We start from the raw sequence: 16,286 nt of genomic DNA, 5'->3' as shown, positions 1-16,286 counted from the left end.
TAGATTTCTGTACCTGCCTAACTATTCTAAAAAAAGTTCCAGTTACAATTAGTTTTCAAAGAGTCAGGCTAAAATCGCTTCAGTGTTTACTATCCCGTGATTTCTAGAACACTTACCATAAACCAACACAATCAGAAACACCGCATACGATCCAACTTCCATGAACGAGCTCGCCGTCAACTTGATCTTTCCATCCGATTTCTCGTGTCCAATTTCAACGCCTCTTTGATCTCCTCTTCCTTCTGAAATTCTAGTTCAATAAAACATTTCTACAGAGCGCACTTACCACACTAATTACTTTTCCAGTACAAAACTTTCTCAAAATTGGCTCACAGAGAGTTCCAACATGTGCCACCCTGACACCATCCGCCATGGTATCCAAAGTGTCCACTGAACAAGGCACGTTGTTAGCCAGAAGGTTTGAGAGTTGTTTGTCTTCAGGTTCCACGAGGAATACTAAATTTTTTTTAAACATAGTAAGAAAAAGGGCTAAGGGGACTTACCTTCCATATCCGGTCTCAAATTTCCTATCAAAAAGGCTACGGACGATGCAAATCCACCGCCTCCAACGGAAAGGAAAATTGAGTCTATGTCATCCCCAGCTTGCTCCAAAATCTCAATTGCAATGGATGCCTGAATCCGAATCTTAATTACAAATTATCCCCTTCAGAAGTCTACTTACATGTCCATTAATCATTGATCCACAATCATAAGGGTTCACAAAATAGTACTCCAACTTTTCAGCTTGTTCTGCACATACTGATTCTCTGTAACTCTCACTGAATTGTCATAATTTAACTTATCAGCTTACCTGCTAATAACCGTGGACTCACAAAACACAAGGTTTGCGTTGTACTCTTTCATTCCATCTATTTTAGAGATCGGAGCATTGTCTGGTACTACGATAGTGCAAGGGAGGCCTATTTTTTGAGCAGCCCAGGCAAGGGCTTGGCCATGGTTTCCGGATGAGTGGGCGATCTGAGAATAGAGCAAATACAGTCGCTAGACTACCAAAATACAAATAAAAGAAGAAGATTTTATGTAGTGCTTGGAACATAATTAAATGTCGTTAGAATCTAGGCAAAACAATAAATAAGTCACCGTTTCAGAATGTAATTTTCAAGTCATCTTTTTTTTAAATCAGTTGGTCCAATTTTGAAACAATTTTTTTTAAATTCAGTTTTTCTAAGACTGGGCAACATAATGAAACAAAAAAAAATTTGTAAATGTTGATTTTTTTGGAAAATCCTGATTTCGACTATGTTTTTAATCTTCGATAAAACTCAAGCTTGAATAGGATTTTTAACTATTTTTGATTATTTTTTCAATTTCGAAAAAATTGAGAAAAATACTAGCACGGTACGCTTCTTACAACCGCGCTCTACCGAAATCGAAGAAAGTTGTGTGCGAAATTGAGAGACTCAGAGAAAAATAGATTTTTCAAAGGCATTTTGGTGGAACCCAGTTATAAGATCTTTGCCGTGCTAATACTTATTAGTTTTTTTACCTCAGAAGCTCGAAAAATTTACAGTTTCAGTTTTATCATATCGCAATGTGTCAACATTTTAAATTGTTTTTTGAACGCTTTTTATTTGTAATAATTTTCTACTCACCACTCCGTTCGCTTTTAGTTCCTTTGCCAGAATCGCTGAATTCAATGCTCCTCTCACTTTGAAACTTCCCTTTTTTGTAAATGTTCAGATTTGAACAATACAGGCACTCCAACCTTTTCATTGATATTTTCACTTGACATAATCGGAGTGTTATGAAGAAAAGGGGCGGTTCTCTTGTGAGCAGCACGCATTTCGGCCACGGATATTTCAGTGGTCATTATTCTCTCTTCAATCGGCGGAAATAACTGAAACAGTCACAAGAATATCCTCAAGGTTGAAAAGTAGAAAAATTGAGTGAATGAAACAGAAGAAAAAAAATGGTCGACGCGTGTTATCTTATCAGTGGTTTAATAAAGTTTTATCAGTAGCGAAGTTTGACCTTCATTCATGTGATAGAAAAGAAGACAAAGATTTTATGACAAGGTTGAGATAAAATGCTTGCGGATAGGTTGGGAAAGAATGAATGAAATATGTTCTACGGAATTTTGTAAAAAAAAAGCAACTTATCTTTTTTTGAAATTTTATGTTAGTTCGAGTTTTTTGTGTTTATTGTGTATCGCTCAAGTGTAGCTATATTTATGAAAGGTCTAGCACTTGATACCAATGATAGTGAATTTATCGGATCTCTGGAACAGCGAATTCTGTATCCCAAACAAACGTATTTACCCGATAATTTATTACCATTTCTTGAATAAATCAAAATTGTACAAAAAAAGTAAATAGTTCCGAAGTTTTTTTCGCTGTGTGGTTGAACAACACAGTACTGGATACCGATGAAAATAAGCTCATCGGATATCTGGAACAGCGAATTAAAGTATTCAAAACAAACATTTTTATTTAGATGAAAAGTTTCACAGATAATTAATCTTCATTATAATGGAAAAGCAATCCCACAAAAATCTTATTCTGGTTTTCACATGTAACTGAATCAGACTATCAATTCATGACTCTAAAAAAAATTTTCCGCATGTGTGTTGTATGTATTTCGAAAAGAATATTAAATATATCTTTGATTTGAAACAGAAAAAAATCATATCTATTTCCAAGAAACGTACTTGGTTTTCTCGTTCAAACACATCCAGTAATTTAGATTTTTAATCGAAACCATCACAGTAATAATTGAAACTATCACAGTAATTGGTAGAGGCTTATGCTGTAAAAATTTTTCCAAACGATGGCGAACGAAATACTGATAGTACTTCGGTTTCGGTTTCAGTATCAGGAGAAACTTAAACAGTAAAAAAAACCTTCCAGGTTTAAAAAAATGCAAAAAAAAGCTGTTCTGTGCTTACTATTTTCCCAGAGGTACTTGCGTTCTTCATTGTTGTCACTTCGATTGTTGCCACTATCTGTCCTAAACATTATATTGCTCCATGATTTTGTTTTCCCATGAACTGTAGTTTCATCGGGTGCTTTCCAGGGTTAATAAAACAAATAGACGATTTTTTTCAAAAATTGAAGTATACACATTGGCAAAATAAAACAATTTTAAGTACATGGACTGACTGTAACAGGAACCCGAAATACTCCAACAATTTTATTTTAGCATCTAAGACCGTGGCCATCCTTTTACGGGTTGCAACGGTAGTTAGTTACGTACAGTGCGCGTCATAAAGATAGCCCCCCTTCCGATTATGTCGGTTCTGGCTCATCCGTAAGTTTTTATGAAAAATGGGTAACAGCATTCGATTCCTCGTGCTGGGCGCAAAGTTTCATGAATCTCCTACAAAAACTACGGGTACACCATCGAAAACTTGAAAAATAGGCCGCGTCATAAAGATAGCCCCCCTTGAGAATTTTCAATTTCTCCATGATTTTTTTCCGTTTTTTCACTAAAACACGTTTTCAATCGATAAAATTCGCATTTTTATCAGCGTTATCTTATTTTTCTCCATATTTTTACAGCAAAAATTCTACTTTGAAGAGCCAGTTTATGCTAAAAAGTCCAAAAATCGGGATTTTTGAGGAAAACGATCGTAATTCGCATTTCAAATAGAGGGAGCAATATTTTTGCACGATATTTTACTTTTTTCGGTACTTGTCTGATAATTTTATTTTACTTTTGGCTGAAAAAAGCGGCTCTGAATGCTCAGAGGCCATCCCAATGTGAAGTAAATTCACTTAGGAAGATGGTTTTGAGCTTCTTCAAGTTGAAGAACGTCTGAGAATCTGTTTTTGAAGTGAAATCTGTTTGAGAATGGTTTAAATAAACTTTTGTTATGTAACTAAGACGTTTCTAAAAGACCTTACCAGGTTACAGATAAGTACTAGCAGTAGAAATCATGGTCAAGTTATTTTCACAAAGGAATATTGTGTTCTCGAACCAATAGTAAGTTTAAGAGATTTAAAATTATTTGAAATGAGTGAAAAACCTTTAAACAAAAACAATGTTTGTAGTTTCTTTTCAAAAAGTTGTCTACTCATCGTTTAACTCACGATATCCAGTGTTTTACTAGTGAAAAAAGATTTGGGACACTAGATCATGATTTGAAAGACTAGTACTTGTTACTAATTGGTCGAAGTAGTTCAGCTATGTCTTGGTAATAAAATGAAACTTGATTCTACTATTTCTTTCAAAAACTATACCATAAAAACAGATTCTCAGACGTTCTTCATCTTGAAGAAGCTCAAAACCATCTTCCTGAGTGAATTTCCTTCACATTGGGATGGCCTCTGAGCATTCAGAGCCGCTTTTTTCAGCCAAAAGTAAAATAAAATTATCAGACAAGTACCGAAAAAAGTAAAATATCGTGCAAAAATATTGCTCCCTCTATTTGAAATGCGAATTACGATCGTTTTCCTCAAAAATCCCGATTTTTGCACTTTTTAGCATAACCTGGCTCTTCAAAGTAGAATTTTTAACGGAAAAAAATCATGGAGAAATTGAAAATTCTCAAGGGGGGCTATCTTTATGACGCGGCCTATTTTTCAAGTTTTCGATGGTGTACCCGTAGTTTTTGTAGGAGATTCATGAAACTTTGCGCCCAGGGGTTATTTCGCACGAGGAATCGAATGCTGTTACCCATTTTTCATGAAAACTTACGGATGAGCCAGAACCGACATAATCGGAGGGGGGGGCTATCTTTATGACGCGCACTGTATATCCAATGTAGTCGTTTCCAGGTTTAAAAAATCAATTGACGATTCATACAAAAAAATCTTTGGTAAAACAACCTGCAACGACACAATACAAATGAGACACCATGTTTAAATATCTGGACTGACAGAAACACTAAAGATTCCATCAATTTTTAACAATCATACTTTTTGGATTTGCTAGTTATGATAGTCATTTTGCAGAACGTATTCTTCATGTGTCTCATATTATCTGTTCGCGTAAGTACATATAAAAGTGTGAAGAAACCCAGAATATTGCCACTTGAACGATAAAACCGCTTGTTCGAAAATGCAAAAATGGAATTTTACAAAATGTCTTAGTTAGAACTCCTGGTCGATAATGGGAAATCTACTTCCCTGAAAATGTAGTAATACATAGTTTTAAAAATTGAAAGGTTAATAAATTTCTATCAACGTGAACAAATTGAAACTTTATTGAAACATGAATGTTTTTTTCTCAAATCATCAAGGAATTTACAATTTCAGTTCATCATACTAACGGGCTCTAGGAAACAATGGTAGTCAAAATCTTCAATCGTTTCCCAAGTATTGCAGAATTCCACAAGTGGTTAGAGGAAAAGTTTTTATGATTATCCAATCTTTGATTTAAAAACCGGTTACAACAATGTTCTATTGTTGAAACATTTAGTTTCACGATTGCTCAGATTATTCCATGTTCAATACCTTTATTCAAAAACTAAAAACATTTACAAAATAGGCAAAAGTGGTTTCTCCGTGTTGCTTCCACACCAGTTGACACCTCTTTTCACTCTCATGTATCCCTTTTCTCCCCACACCTTGTTGTAAGTGTTCTTGAGAATCCAGTAGTCTGGACCGTATCCGATAACGATTAGAGCATGAGTTGGTTCGGTCTGAAATACAAAACTAACAAATATTTTCTAACGTTTCAGGATATTCAGAAACTTCGAACTTTTCGAACTTTTCTGTTTAAATGATTTTTAGGGATCTTTTGAATAATTCAAATAGATTACTCTCTGACTCACGCCGCAATCCGGATCCTCTGCAATACCACTGTGATAGAATCTGTTCTTATTAGTTGCAAAGTTAGCACAGACAATCATTGGCCCCTTGAGTGCCACCATTTCCGCCAATTCTTCTTCACTTTCAGCCTCTGCCCAGGTAGAAATCTTCGCAACAGTTGGAACATTCTCCCGACATGTTGTGGACCAGAAGTAGTATGGATAGCTGCGAGCACTGGTGACTCCATGGAATTGAGCATAAGAGAGAGCCTCAACTGGCTCACCACCACCACATTTATCGGAGACAGGCAGTCGAGGAGCTGATAGAAAACACCATGTGATTATTACAGAGGCATTCTTTCAAGGTTTTTACTGTCTCAGTGAAACAATATTTTTTCGAAAATTTCTAGGGGAATGTTAATCCCGGTCCCATTCGGTACAGTTTTTCCGCCGACCTGACCGACCGCCGACATGACCGACCGTCGACCTGACCGACCGCCTACCTGACCGACAGCCGACCGCCGACCTGATTGACCGGCTACTTGACCGACCTTCGACCAACACATCGCCGACCGACCGATCGCGGTCCTACGCAATTTTTCCTGCCTGCATGCGCCATATTGGACGACAATTTTTTTAATTGAAATCTGCAGAAAATTGACAGTCGGTTCGGACGGTCGGCGGTCGGTCCTGTCGGCGGTCGGTCGGCGGTTGGACCGATCCCGACCGGGCCGAATGGAAGTTCAGTCCATGCAGTATTACCTGTTGCGAAGACAAGCTCTGCAGACCACCTCCACTAATCGACACAGCGGATTCAATAGCCGCCGCTGTAGCAAACGCCCAACAGGATCCACACGGTCCTTGATATTTGATTCCGGTCACATGGTTGTTTCCTTTCACATTTCTCCTGTCAATGGATTCTGGGATAACTCGTTTTTCTTTTAGAGCGGAAGGCTTGGCTGCTGATTTTGATGGACTCTTTGGTTTCGGTGACATCAAAAATTTCTTCCATTCTTCGTCACTCAAGTCAGTGAAGTCATTGAGTTCATAGGTCACTTTCCCGAGGTCTTCTTTGTTAAATCTGAAAGAGATTCAATATTAAAAAAGAACTTTCTTCCTAGTAGTCAGTTATTTGAAACCGTAAACAGTACCTCTCTACCAAATCCATATTCCTTGAGAAAATACTGAATCTCTTCACCAATTCATCCTCTGTCTTATACTTTCTCAAATACTTTACAAGGAAATCTTGGAATGCATTGGTATACTTGGCATCTGGAGTTGGGATGTGATGACGTTGAAGGATGACGTCTAGGTCTGGAATTCGGAAGGGCGGGAGAATGGGCAACAAAAAATATTTATGTTACTAATCAGTGATCTTGCAACTGCGCTCTACTGAAACTCATTATTTAGATGAAGACTTTCACAGATAATTAATTTTCATTATAATGGAAAAAGCAATCCCACAAAAATCTTATTCTGGTTTTCACATGTAACTGAAACAGACTATCAATTCATGACTTTTCAAAACTTTGCCACACGTGTATTGTATTTCGAAAAGAATGTTAAATATATCTTTGATTTGAAACAGAAAAAAATCATATCTATTTCCAAGAAACGTGGTTTCCTCGTTCAAATATACTACTGATAGTACTTCGTTTTCAGTATCAGAAGTAACTCAAACAGTAAAAAAAACCTTCCAGGTTTAAAAAAATGCAAAAAAAAGCTGTTCTGTGCTTACTATTTTCCCAGAGGTACTTGCGTTCTTCATTGTTGTCACTTCGATTGTTGCCACTATCTGTCCTAAACATTATATTGCTCCATGATTTTGTTTTCCCATGAACTGTAGTTTCAACGGGTGCTTTCCAGGGTTAATAAAACAAACAGACGATTTTTTTCAAAAATTGAAGTATACAAATTGCCAAAATAAAACAAATTTTAAATACATGGACTGACTGTAACAGGAACCCGAAATACTCCAACAATTTTATTTTAGCATCTAATTGTAAGACCGTGGCCATCCTTTTTGCGGGAGTTTCGTATATCCAATGTTGTCGTTTCCAGGTTTAAATAATCAATTTACGATTCATACAAAAAAATCTTTGGTGAAACATCCTGAAACGACACAATCAAAATGAGACACCATGTTTAAATATCTGGACTGACTGAAACAATAAAGATTCCAACAATTTTTAACAATCATACTTGTTTCGATTTGCAAGTTATGGTAGCCATTTTGCAGAACGTATTCTTGATGTGTCCCATATTATCTGTTCGCGTAAGTACATATAAAAGTGTGAAGAAACCCAGAAAAATGTCACCACAACAATAAAATCGCTTATTGGAAAATGCGAAAATACTCAAAAGAAACTTTCAAAATGTCTTAGGGCAAACTTGTTTAGATCCACAACAGAATAAATCGATAATTGAGAACCTGCATCCCTGAAAATGTAGTAATAATTTAAAAAAATTGAAAGGTTGATTAAATTTCTATGAATGTGAACAAATTAAAACGTTATTGAAACATTATGTAATGTTTTTTTTCTCAAATCATCAAGGAATTTACAATTTCAGTTCCATCACACTAACGGGCTCTAAGAAACAATGGTAGTCAAAATCTTCAATCGTTTCCCGAGTATTTCAGAATTCCACAAGTGGTTAGAGGAAAAGTTTTTATGATTATCCAATCTTTGATTTAAAAACCGGTTACAACAATGTTCTATTGTTGAAACATTTAGTTTACCGATTACTACGAATATGGAATGTTCAATATCTTTATTCAAAAACTAAAAACATTTACAAAATAGGCAAAAGTGGTTTCTCCGTGTTAATTCCACACCAGTTGACACCTCTCTTCACTCTCATGTATCCCTTCTCTCCCCACACCTTGCTGTAAGTGTTCTTGAGAATCCAGTAGTCTGGACCGTATCCGATAACGATTAGAGCATGAGTGGGTTCGGTCTAAAATAGAGAACAGATTAAGTCTTAAGAAAATATTTTCTAATGTTTCAGGATATTCAGAAATTTCAAACTTTGTTACGTGAAGTGTTTCTTGATGTACATATAATTCAAATAAATGACATGAAAAATTACTCTCTGACTCACCCCGCAATCCGGATCCTCTGCAATTCCACTATGATAGAATCTGTTCTTATTAGTTGCAAAGTTAGCACAGATAATCATTGGCCCCTTGAGTGCCACCATTTCCGCCAATTCCTCTTCACTTTCAGCCTCTGCCCAGGTAGAAATCTTCGCAACAGTTGGAACATTCTCTCGACATGTTGTGGACCAGAAGTAGTATGGATAGCTGCGAGCACTGGTGACTCCGTGGAATTGAGCATAAGAGAGAGCCTCAACTGGCTCACCACCACCACATTTATCGGAGACAGGGGTGCAGTCGAGGAGCTGAAAGAAAACACCATGATTATTACAGAGGCATTCTTTCAAGGTTTTTACTGTCTCAGTGAAACAATATTTTTTCGAAAATTTCTAGGAGAATGTTAAAGTCCCTGCACAGGTTTTTCGCGAGTAGACGCGTTACGGATGCGAATCTTGTGCGTAGTCTTTACCGTAACGAGGCTTCTCGCGATAGGTCGTTCGCGCACAACGCGTATTTCTCATTCGCACACGGTCCGTTTATGGATGTCCAACTTTTCTATCGACTGTGCGCGCATTGCTCGGATACGAGATCGCATGAGAATGGTTTACGATGTCCTAATGAGCGACTCTGATTGCTTTCGCAGACGGATCGTATATGGATGATTGGACTAACTTTTTCTCTCGCGGCCAGCTCAATTTTTATTTTTATTTTGAATATTTTTTCCTATTTTTTCTCAAATTTTTTTTGATTTATTTACGTTTTCATGGTTTTTCAGGGTGATAAAATTATTGGAGACCAATTCGAACAAAATGGACAACAATTTTGTTGAGGTTTGTCTATCGGCGACCTATAAATAGTGTATGACTTTTATTTTTCAGAATCTTGTCGGATATTCAAATCAAGAAATAAGGAGCCGGAAGTTCAACATTTTTCGATAAATTATGCAGAAACAATCTACTTCCAAGCAGTTTTTCGGTGAGTGAGCGATTTATTTCCAGATAAAAATGAGAAAAATAAATTTTCAGAGCATCAATTGTTGCCTTGGCGGAAACGGACGGAGGCAACTACAACAGGATTTTGGCTTCAAAAATGGACAGAATTATGGATATTGACACAAAATCGACACAAATCGACAAAAAATTAGGAATGCTTCAATAAATTTTATATTAATTTTTTTGTTGACTTTTCTATTTTTCGTTCTTGAATTTTTAATTGTTTAAATGATTTTTTTCTGAAATAAATAAGTCATTACAAAAAGCTTTTTTGCTTTGAAAACCAAGAAAAATGGGAAGGGGAGGGCAAGGAGAGCAACCAGAAATGAACGGATCGCGCACGGACCCGTATACGACGTTCGCAAACGGGTCGGTTTTGGATCCATAACGAGTATTTTTTTCGGTACCGATATGGACCGTGCGCGATCGTCCAGAGCATCCGTAACGGATCGTTTGCGAACGACCTGTGTGCAATGGCTTCGACCCGACCGATCTTCGACCAACAGATCGCCGACCGACCGATCGCCGACATGACCGACCGCCGGCCTGACCGACCGCCGACCTGACCGCTGACCTGACCGACCGCCGACCAACATATCGCCGACCGACCGACCGCCGACCTGACCGACCGCCGACCTGATTGACCGGCGACTTGACCGATCATCAACCAGCAGATTGCCGACTGGCCGATCGCCGTCCTACGCAATTTTTCCTTTCCTGCATGCGCTATATTGGACGACAATTGTTTAAATTGAAATCGACAGAAAATTGACAGTCGGTTCATACGGTCGGCGGTCGGTCCTGTCGGCGGTCGGTCAGCGGTTGGACCGATCCCGACCGGGCCGAATGGAATTTCAGTCCATGCAGTATTACCTGTTGCGAAGACAAGCTCTGCAGACCACCTCCACTAATCGACACAGCGGATTCAATAGCCGCCGCTGTAGCAAACGCCCAACAGGATCCACACGGTCCTTGATACTTAATTCCGGTCACATGGTTGTTTCCTTTCACATTTCTCCAGTCAACGGATTCTGGGATAATTCGTTTTTCTTTTGGAGTGAAAGGCTTGGCTGCTGATTTTGATGGACCCTTTGGTTTCGGTGACATCAAAAATTTCTTCCATTCTTCGTCACTCAAGTCGGAGAAGTCATTGAGTTCATAAGTCACTTTTCCGAAGTCTTCTTTGTTGTATCTGTAAATTATCATGACAGAATTAAATAGTTTGTTTTTTTTCCAAAATTCAGTTATTTGAAACCGTGAACCTTACCTCTCCACCAAATCCATATTCCTTGAAAAAATAGTGAATCTCTTCACCAGTTCATCTTCTGTTTTGTACTCTCTCAAGTACTTAACAAGGAAATTTTGGAATGCATTGGTATACTTGGCATCTGGAGTTGGGATGTGATGGCGTTGAAGGATGACGTCAAGGTCTGGGATTCGGAAGGACGGGAGAATGGGCAACAAAAAATATTTATGTTACTAATCAGTGATCTTGCAACTGCGCTTTACTGAAACTCATTATTTAGATGAAGACTTTCACAGATAATTAATTTTCATTTCAAGGATCATGAAAAAAAACAATCCCACAAAAATCTAATTCTGGTTAATTCACAGGTAACTGAAACAGACTATCAATTCATGACTCTTCAAAACTTTGCCACACATGTATTGTATTTCGAAAAGAATATTAAATATATCTTTGATTTAAAACAGGAAAAACCCATATCTATCTCCAAGAAACGTACTTGGTTTCCTCGTTCAAATACATCCAGTAATTTAGATTTTTTAATCGAACAAAAAACACGTGTTCATCGATAATTTATTGTTATTGAAACCATCACAGTAATTGGTAGAGGTTTATGCTGTAAAATTTTTCCAAGGGATGGAGGACATACTACTGATAGTACTTCGTTTTCAATATCAGAAGTAACTCAAACAGTAAAAAAAACCTTCCAGGTTTAAAAACATGCAAAAAAGCTGTTCCATTCTTAATATTTTTCCAGAGGTACTTGCGTTCTTCATTGTTGTCACTTCGATTGTTGTCACTATCTGTCCTAAACATTATATTGCTCAATGATTTTGTTTTCCCATGCACTGTATTATAAATTCACGACACTGCGCCGCATGGCTTTAAAGGCGCAGCTACTTTGTTCAAAATGGTCTCGAAGCGAAAAACATTATTTGCATTTATTTTTAGACCAGCAAAGCTCGAAAATACGGTATTTGATCTATTTCAACTACGAGACCATTCCGCGAAATTTCTGATAAATTAGCTGCGCCTTTAAAGCCATGCGGCGCAGTGTTGTGAATTTATAATAGTTTCATCGGGTGCTTTCCAGGGCCAATAAAACAAATAGACGATTTTTTGAAAGATTGAGGTATACCCATTGCCAAAATAAAACAAATTTTAAATACATGGACTGACTGTAACAGGAACCCGAAATACTCCAACAATTTTATTTTAGCATCTAAGACCGTGGCCATCCTTTTACGGGTTGCAACGGTAGTTAGTTACGTATATCCAATGTAGTCGTTTCCAGGTTTAAAAAATCAATTGACGATTCATACAAAAACATCTTTGGTAAAACAACCTGCAACGACTCAATACAAATGAGACACCATGTTTAAATATCTAAACTGACAGAAACACTAAAGATTCCATCAATTTTTAACAATCATACTTTTTTGGATTTGCTAGTTATGATAGTCATTTTGCAGAACGTATTCCTCATGTGTCTCATATTATCTGTTCGCGTAAGTACATATAAAAGTGTGAAGAAACCCAGAATATTGCCACTTGAACGATAAAACCGCTTGTTCGAAAATGCAAAAATGGAATTTTACAAAATTTCTTAGTTAGAACTCCTGGTCGATAATGGGAAATCTACTTCCCTGAAAATGTAGTAATACATAGTTTTAAAAATTGAAAGGTTAATAAATTTCTATCAACGTGAACAAATTGAAACTTTATTGAAACATGAATGTTTTTTTCTCAAATCATCAAGGAATTTACAATTTCAGTTCATCATACTAACGGGCTCTAGGAAACAATGGTAGTCAAAATCTTCAATCGTTTCCCAAGTATTGCAGAATTCCACAAGTGGTTAGAGGAAAAGTTTTTATGATTATCCAATCTTTGATTTAAAAACCGGTTACAACAATGTTCTATTGTTGAAACATTTAGTTTCACGATTGCTCAGATTATTCCATGTTCAATACCTTTATTCAAAAACTAAAAACATTTACAAAATAGGCAAAAGTGGTTTCTCCGTGTTGATTCCACACCAGTTGACACCTCTCTTCACTCTCATGTATCCCTTCTCTCCCCACACTTTGCTGTAAGTGTTCTTGAGAATCCAGTAGTCTGGACCGTATCCAATAACGATTAGAGCATGAGTTGGTTCGGTCTGAAATACAAAACTAACAAATATTTTCTAACGTTTCAGGATATTCAGAAACTTCGAACTTTTCGAACTTTTCTGTTTAAATGATTTTTAGGGATCTTTTGAATAATTCAAATAGACTACTCTCTGACTCACGCCGCAATCCGGATCCTCTGCAATTCCACTATGATAGAATCTGTTCTTATTAGTTGCAAAGTTAGCGCACACAATCACTGGCCCCTTGAGTGCCACCATTTCCGCCAATTCTTCTTCACTTTCAGCCTCTGCCCAGGTAGAAATCTTCGCAACAGTTGGAACATTCTCCCGACATGTTGTGGCCCAGAAGTAGTATGGATAGCTGCGAGCACTGGTGACTCCATGGAATTGAGCATAGGAGAGAGCCTCCACTGGCTCACCACCACCACATTTATCGGAGACAGGGGTGCAGTCGAGGAGCTGATAGAAAACACCATGGAATTATTACCGGGATTTTCTGTCAAGACTTTTACTGTTTCAGGGAAACAATATTTTTTCGAAATTTTCTGGGGGAATGTTAAAATCCTTGCAATAGGTCCCATCCGGTCCAGTTTTTCCGTTGACCTGACCGATCGCCGACCCGACCGACCGCCGACCTGATTGACCGGCGACTTGACCGATCATCGACCAACAGACTGCTGACCGACCGATCGCCGACATGACCGAGACCGCCGACCAACAGATCGCCGACCGACCGACCGCCGACCTGACCGACCGCCGACCTGACCGACCGCCTACCTGGCCGACAGCCGACCGCCGACCTGATTGACCGGCTACTTGACCGATCATCGACCAACAGAGTGCCGACCGACCGATCGCCGTCCTACGCAATTTTTCCTGCCTGCATGCACCATATTGGACGACACTTTTTAAAATTGAAATCGGCAGAAAATTGACAGTCGGTTCGGACGGTCGCCGGTCGGTCGCCGGTCGGTCCTGTCGGCGGCGGTTGGACCGATCCCGAACGGGCCGAATGGAAGTTCAGTCCATGCAGTATTACCTGTTGCGAAGACAAACTCTGCAGACCACCCCCACTAATCGACACAGCGGATTCAATAGCCGCCGCTGTAGCAAACGCCCAACAGGATCCACATGATCCTTGATACTTAATTCCGGTCACATGGTTGTTTCCTTTCACATTTCTCCAGTCAACGGATTCTGGGATAACACGTTTTTTCTTTTGGAGCGGAAGGCTTGGCTGCTGATTTTGATGGATTCTTTGGTTTCGGTGACATCAAAAATTTCTTCCATTCTTCGTCACTCAAATCGGAGAAGTCATTGAGTTCATAGGTCACTTTCCCGAGGTCTTCTTTGTTGTATCTGGAAATTACCAAAGACAGAATTAAATAGTTTGTCTTTTTTTCCAAAATTAAGTTATTTGAAACAGTAAACCTTGCCTCTCCACTAAATCCATATTCCTTGAGAAAATAGTGAATCTCTTCACCACTTCATCTTCTGTCTTGTACTCTCTCAAGTACATTACAAGGAAATCTTGGAATGCATTGGTATACTTGGCATCTGGAGTTGGGATGTGGTGACGTTGAAGGATGACGTCAAGGTCTGCGATTCGGAAGGACGGGAGAATGGGCTACAAAAAACATGTGTTAATTGAAGGATCAATTCTGTTATCAAGAAATCAACACTGTGAAACCGGAATGATTTATTCGCCTTTCTTCAAAAATGTTTTCGAAACTTATAATAGCGCACCCCTTTACAATTTACAAAGTTCTGTACGACTCAGTTTGGCTTCCATGAATTTAAAAAAGTGACATCAAACTTCTTCTTCTTGAAAATACCGATACATTATTCACATTACTCAATAAGATCCTCAAAACTACATTCAGAAACTGCAATTTTCCATACCTCCTAGAAGATCCTGTTCACTCACCTCCGAAACTGCGAGCCCAACCAGAAAAACCACCAAAAAACATGATTTCCATAACATTCTTCAGCGAGAAAATGAAAGAAAAATGTGCTAAATCGTTCCGAAATTTGTTATCAGCTAGTTTTTTCTTGGTATCAATCGGCTTATTTCCACTTATTTCCATTGATAACAATGAGACTCTTAATAAATAATCAGCTTAATTCAGGTCATTGAGACTAGAAGAACACAATTCGATAGGTGATGGACACGTTTCTTGATAGGACTTACTGAAGACTCGAAAGAACTGGTAAAGCGAAATAGGCAGTTATTATGAGACCTTTCTGAAACTGAACAATAATAAGTTTTGATTTATAGGATAAATATTAGATTTGTCACGGGCCGTGCCGCGGCGGGCCAAAATCAAACTTATTCCCTCTCCGGCCCGCCCATTTTGAAATTTTGAAATTTTAAAAAAATTTTTTGAAAATAGTATAGTTTTTTACAAACAATTTAAAATTCGATCAAAATGTGACTATGTATATAAATTTAAGATTAACAAGGAAACCTTTCAAGTCTGGTCAATGCCATGAAAATCGAAACGTAGAGATCGAAAGCATCCTTGAAAACCAATAAATCCCGTTTTCAAACTCTGCTTATCTGACACACTGAATTTTCACTTTAATAGTTGTAGAAATTTTCAAACCAAGACGCTGAAGGAAAAAATGAAAACAAGAAAATAGTAAAATTGAGCATTCAGAGTGTCAGATGTCTCGTAAGAAAATGTACATATTATTCTTCAGTTTCAGTAAGATCTCATAATAATTGTCTACCCCCCTTCACCAGTTCGTGCAAGTCCTGACAAGGGAATTGACTTTCGGTATCCGTTCAGAATTTTCTATAAACTTGCACACTGATAGTTTCGAGTTTGCACTAAACAATGATAATAGTCAAAAAGTGCAAAACTCGCGAAAAGTTGGATATTTATGCTCCGAAAGTTTGCTCATTTTTCATCATAGAAAACACGCGTGCCAATTTGGGAGGACTATCGGGTTCGTAAAGGCAACTAGCCATCGTCTCGGCCAGCGATCGGATGGCCACGTGGCAGTGAGGGGACTGGTAAGAGGAAGGTCTGGGGATCGACCCCTTCTCTCTTTTCCATTTTTTGCTTTTTAAAAACCGGCAATATAATGTTAATTACGGCTTT

General features: G+C 38.1%; 3 protein-coding genes across 3 annotated transcripts; all 3 read right to left on the bottom strand.

Moving 5' to 3' along the window:
* Nucleotides 1-176: 176 nt before the first annotated feature.
* On the bottom strand, nucleotides 177-864 carry GCK72_012687 (uncharacterized protein; the record flags this gene model as incomplete). The annotated part of the gene is made up of 5 exons (XM_053729319.1): nucleotides 177-242; nucleotides 287-456; nucleotides 504-633; nucleotides 683-767; nucleotides 812-864. 5 exons carry the CDS (start codon nucleotides 862-864, stop codon nucleotides 177-179), a joined length of 504 nt encoding a protein of 167 aa, XP_053584091.1.
* Nucleotides 865-5,437: 4,573 nt separating this feature from the next.
* Nucleotides 5,438-7,518, bottom strand: GCK72_012686 (uncharacterized protein; the record flags this gene model as incomplete). The annotated part of the gene is made up of 5 exons (XM_053729318.1): nucleotides 5,438-5,602; nucleotides 5,735-6,067; nucleotides 6,473-6,791; nucleotides 6,862-7,024; nucleotides 7,449-7,518. The coding sequence occupies 5 exons, from the start codon at nucleotides 7,516-7,518 to the stop codon at nucleotides 5,438-5,440; spliced, it is 1,050 nt and encodes a 349-aa protein (XP_053584090.1).
* Nucleotides 7,519-8,503: 985 nt separating this feature from the next.
* Nucleotides 8,504-15,163, bottom strand: GCK72_012685 (uncharacterized protein; the record flags this gene model as incomplete). The annotated part of the gene is made up of 9 exons (XM_053729317.1): nucleotides 8,504-8,668; nucleotides 8,813-9,112; nucleotides 10,673-10,991; nucleotides 11,067-11,229; nucleotides 13,095-13,206; nucleotides 13,339-13,638; nucleotides 14,219-14,376; nucleotides 14,611-14,806; nucleotides 15,107-15,163. The coding sequence occupies 9 exons, from the start codon at nucleotides 15,161-15,163 to the stop codon at nucleotides 8,504-8,506; spliced, it is 1,770 nt and encodes a 589-aa protein (XP_053584089.1).
* Nucleotides 15,164-16,286: the final 1,123 nt, after the last annotated feature.

The sequence above is a fragment of the Caenorhabditis remanei genome, chromosome IV, assembly GCF_010183535.1.
Source record: "Caenorhabditis remanei strain PX506 chromosome IV, whole genome shotgun sequence".
Lineage (NCBI taxonomy): Eukaryota > Metazoa > Nematoda > Chromadorea > Rhabditida > Rhabditidae > Caenorhabditis > Caenorhabditis remanei.
The sequence above is the reverse complement of the archived record's forward strand: the minus strand, read 5'-3'. Positions and strand labels throughout refer to the sequence as shown.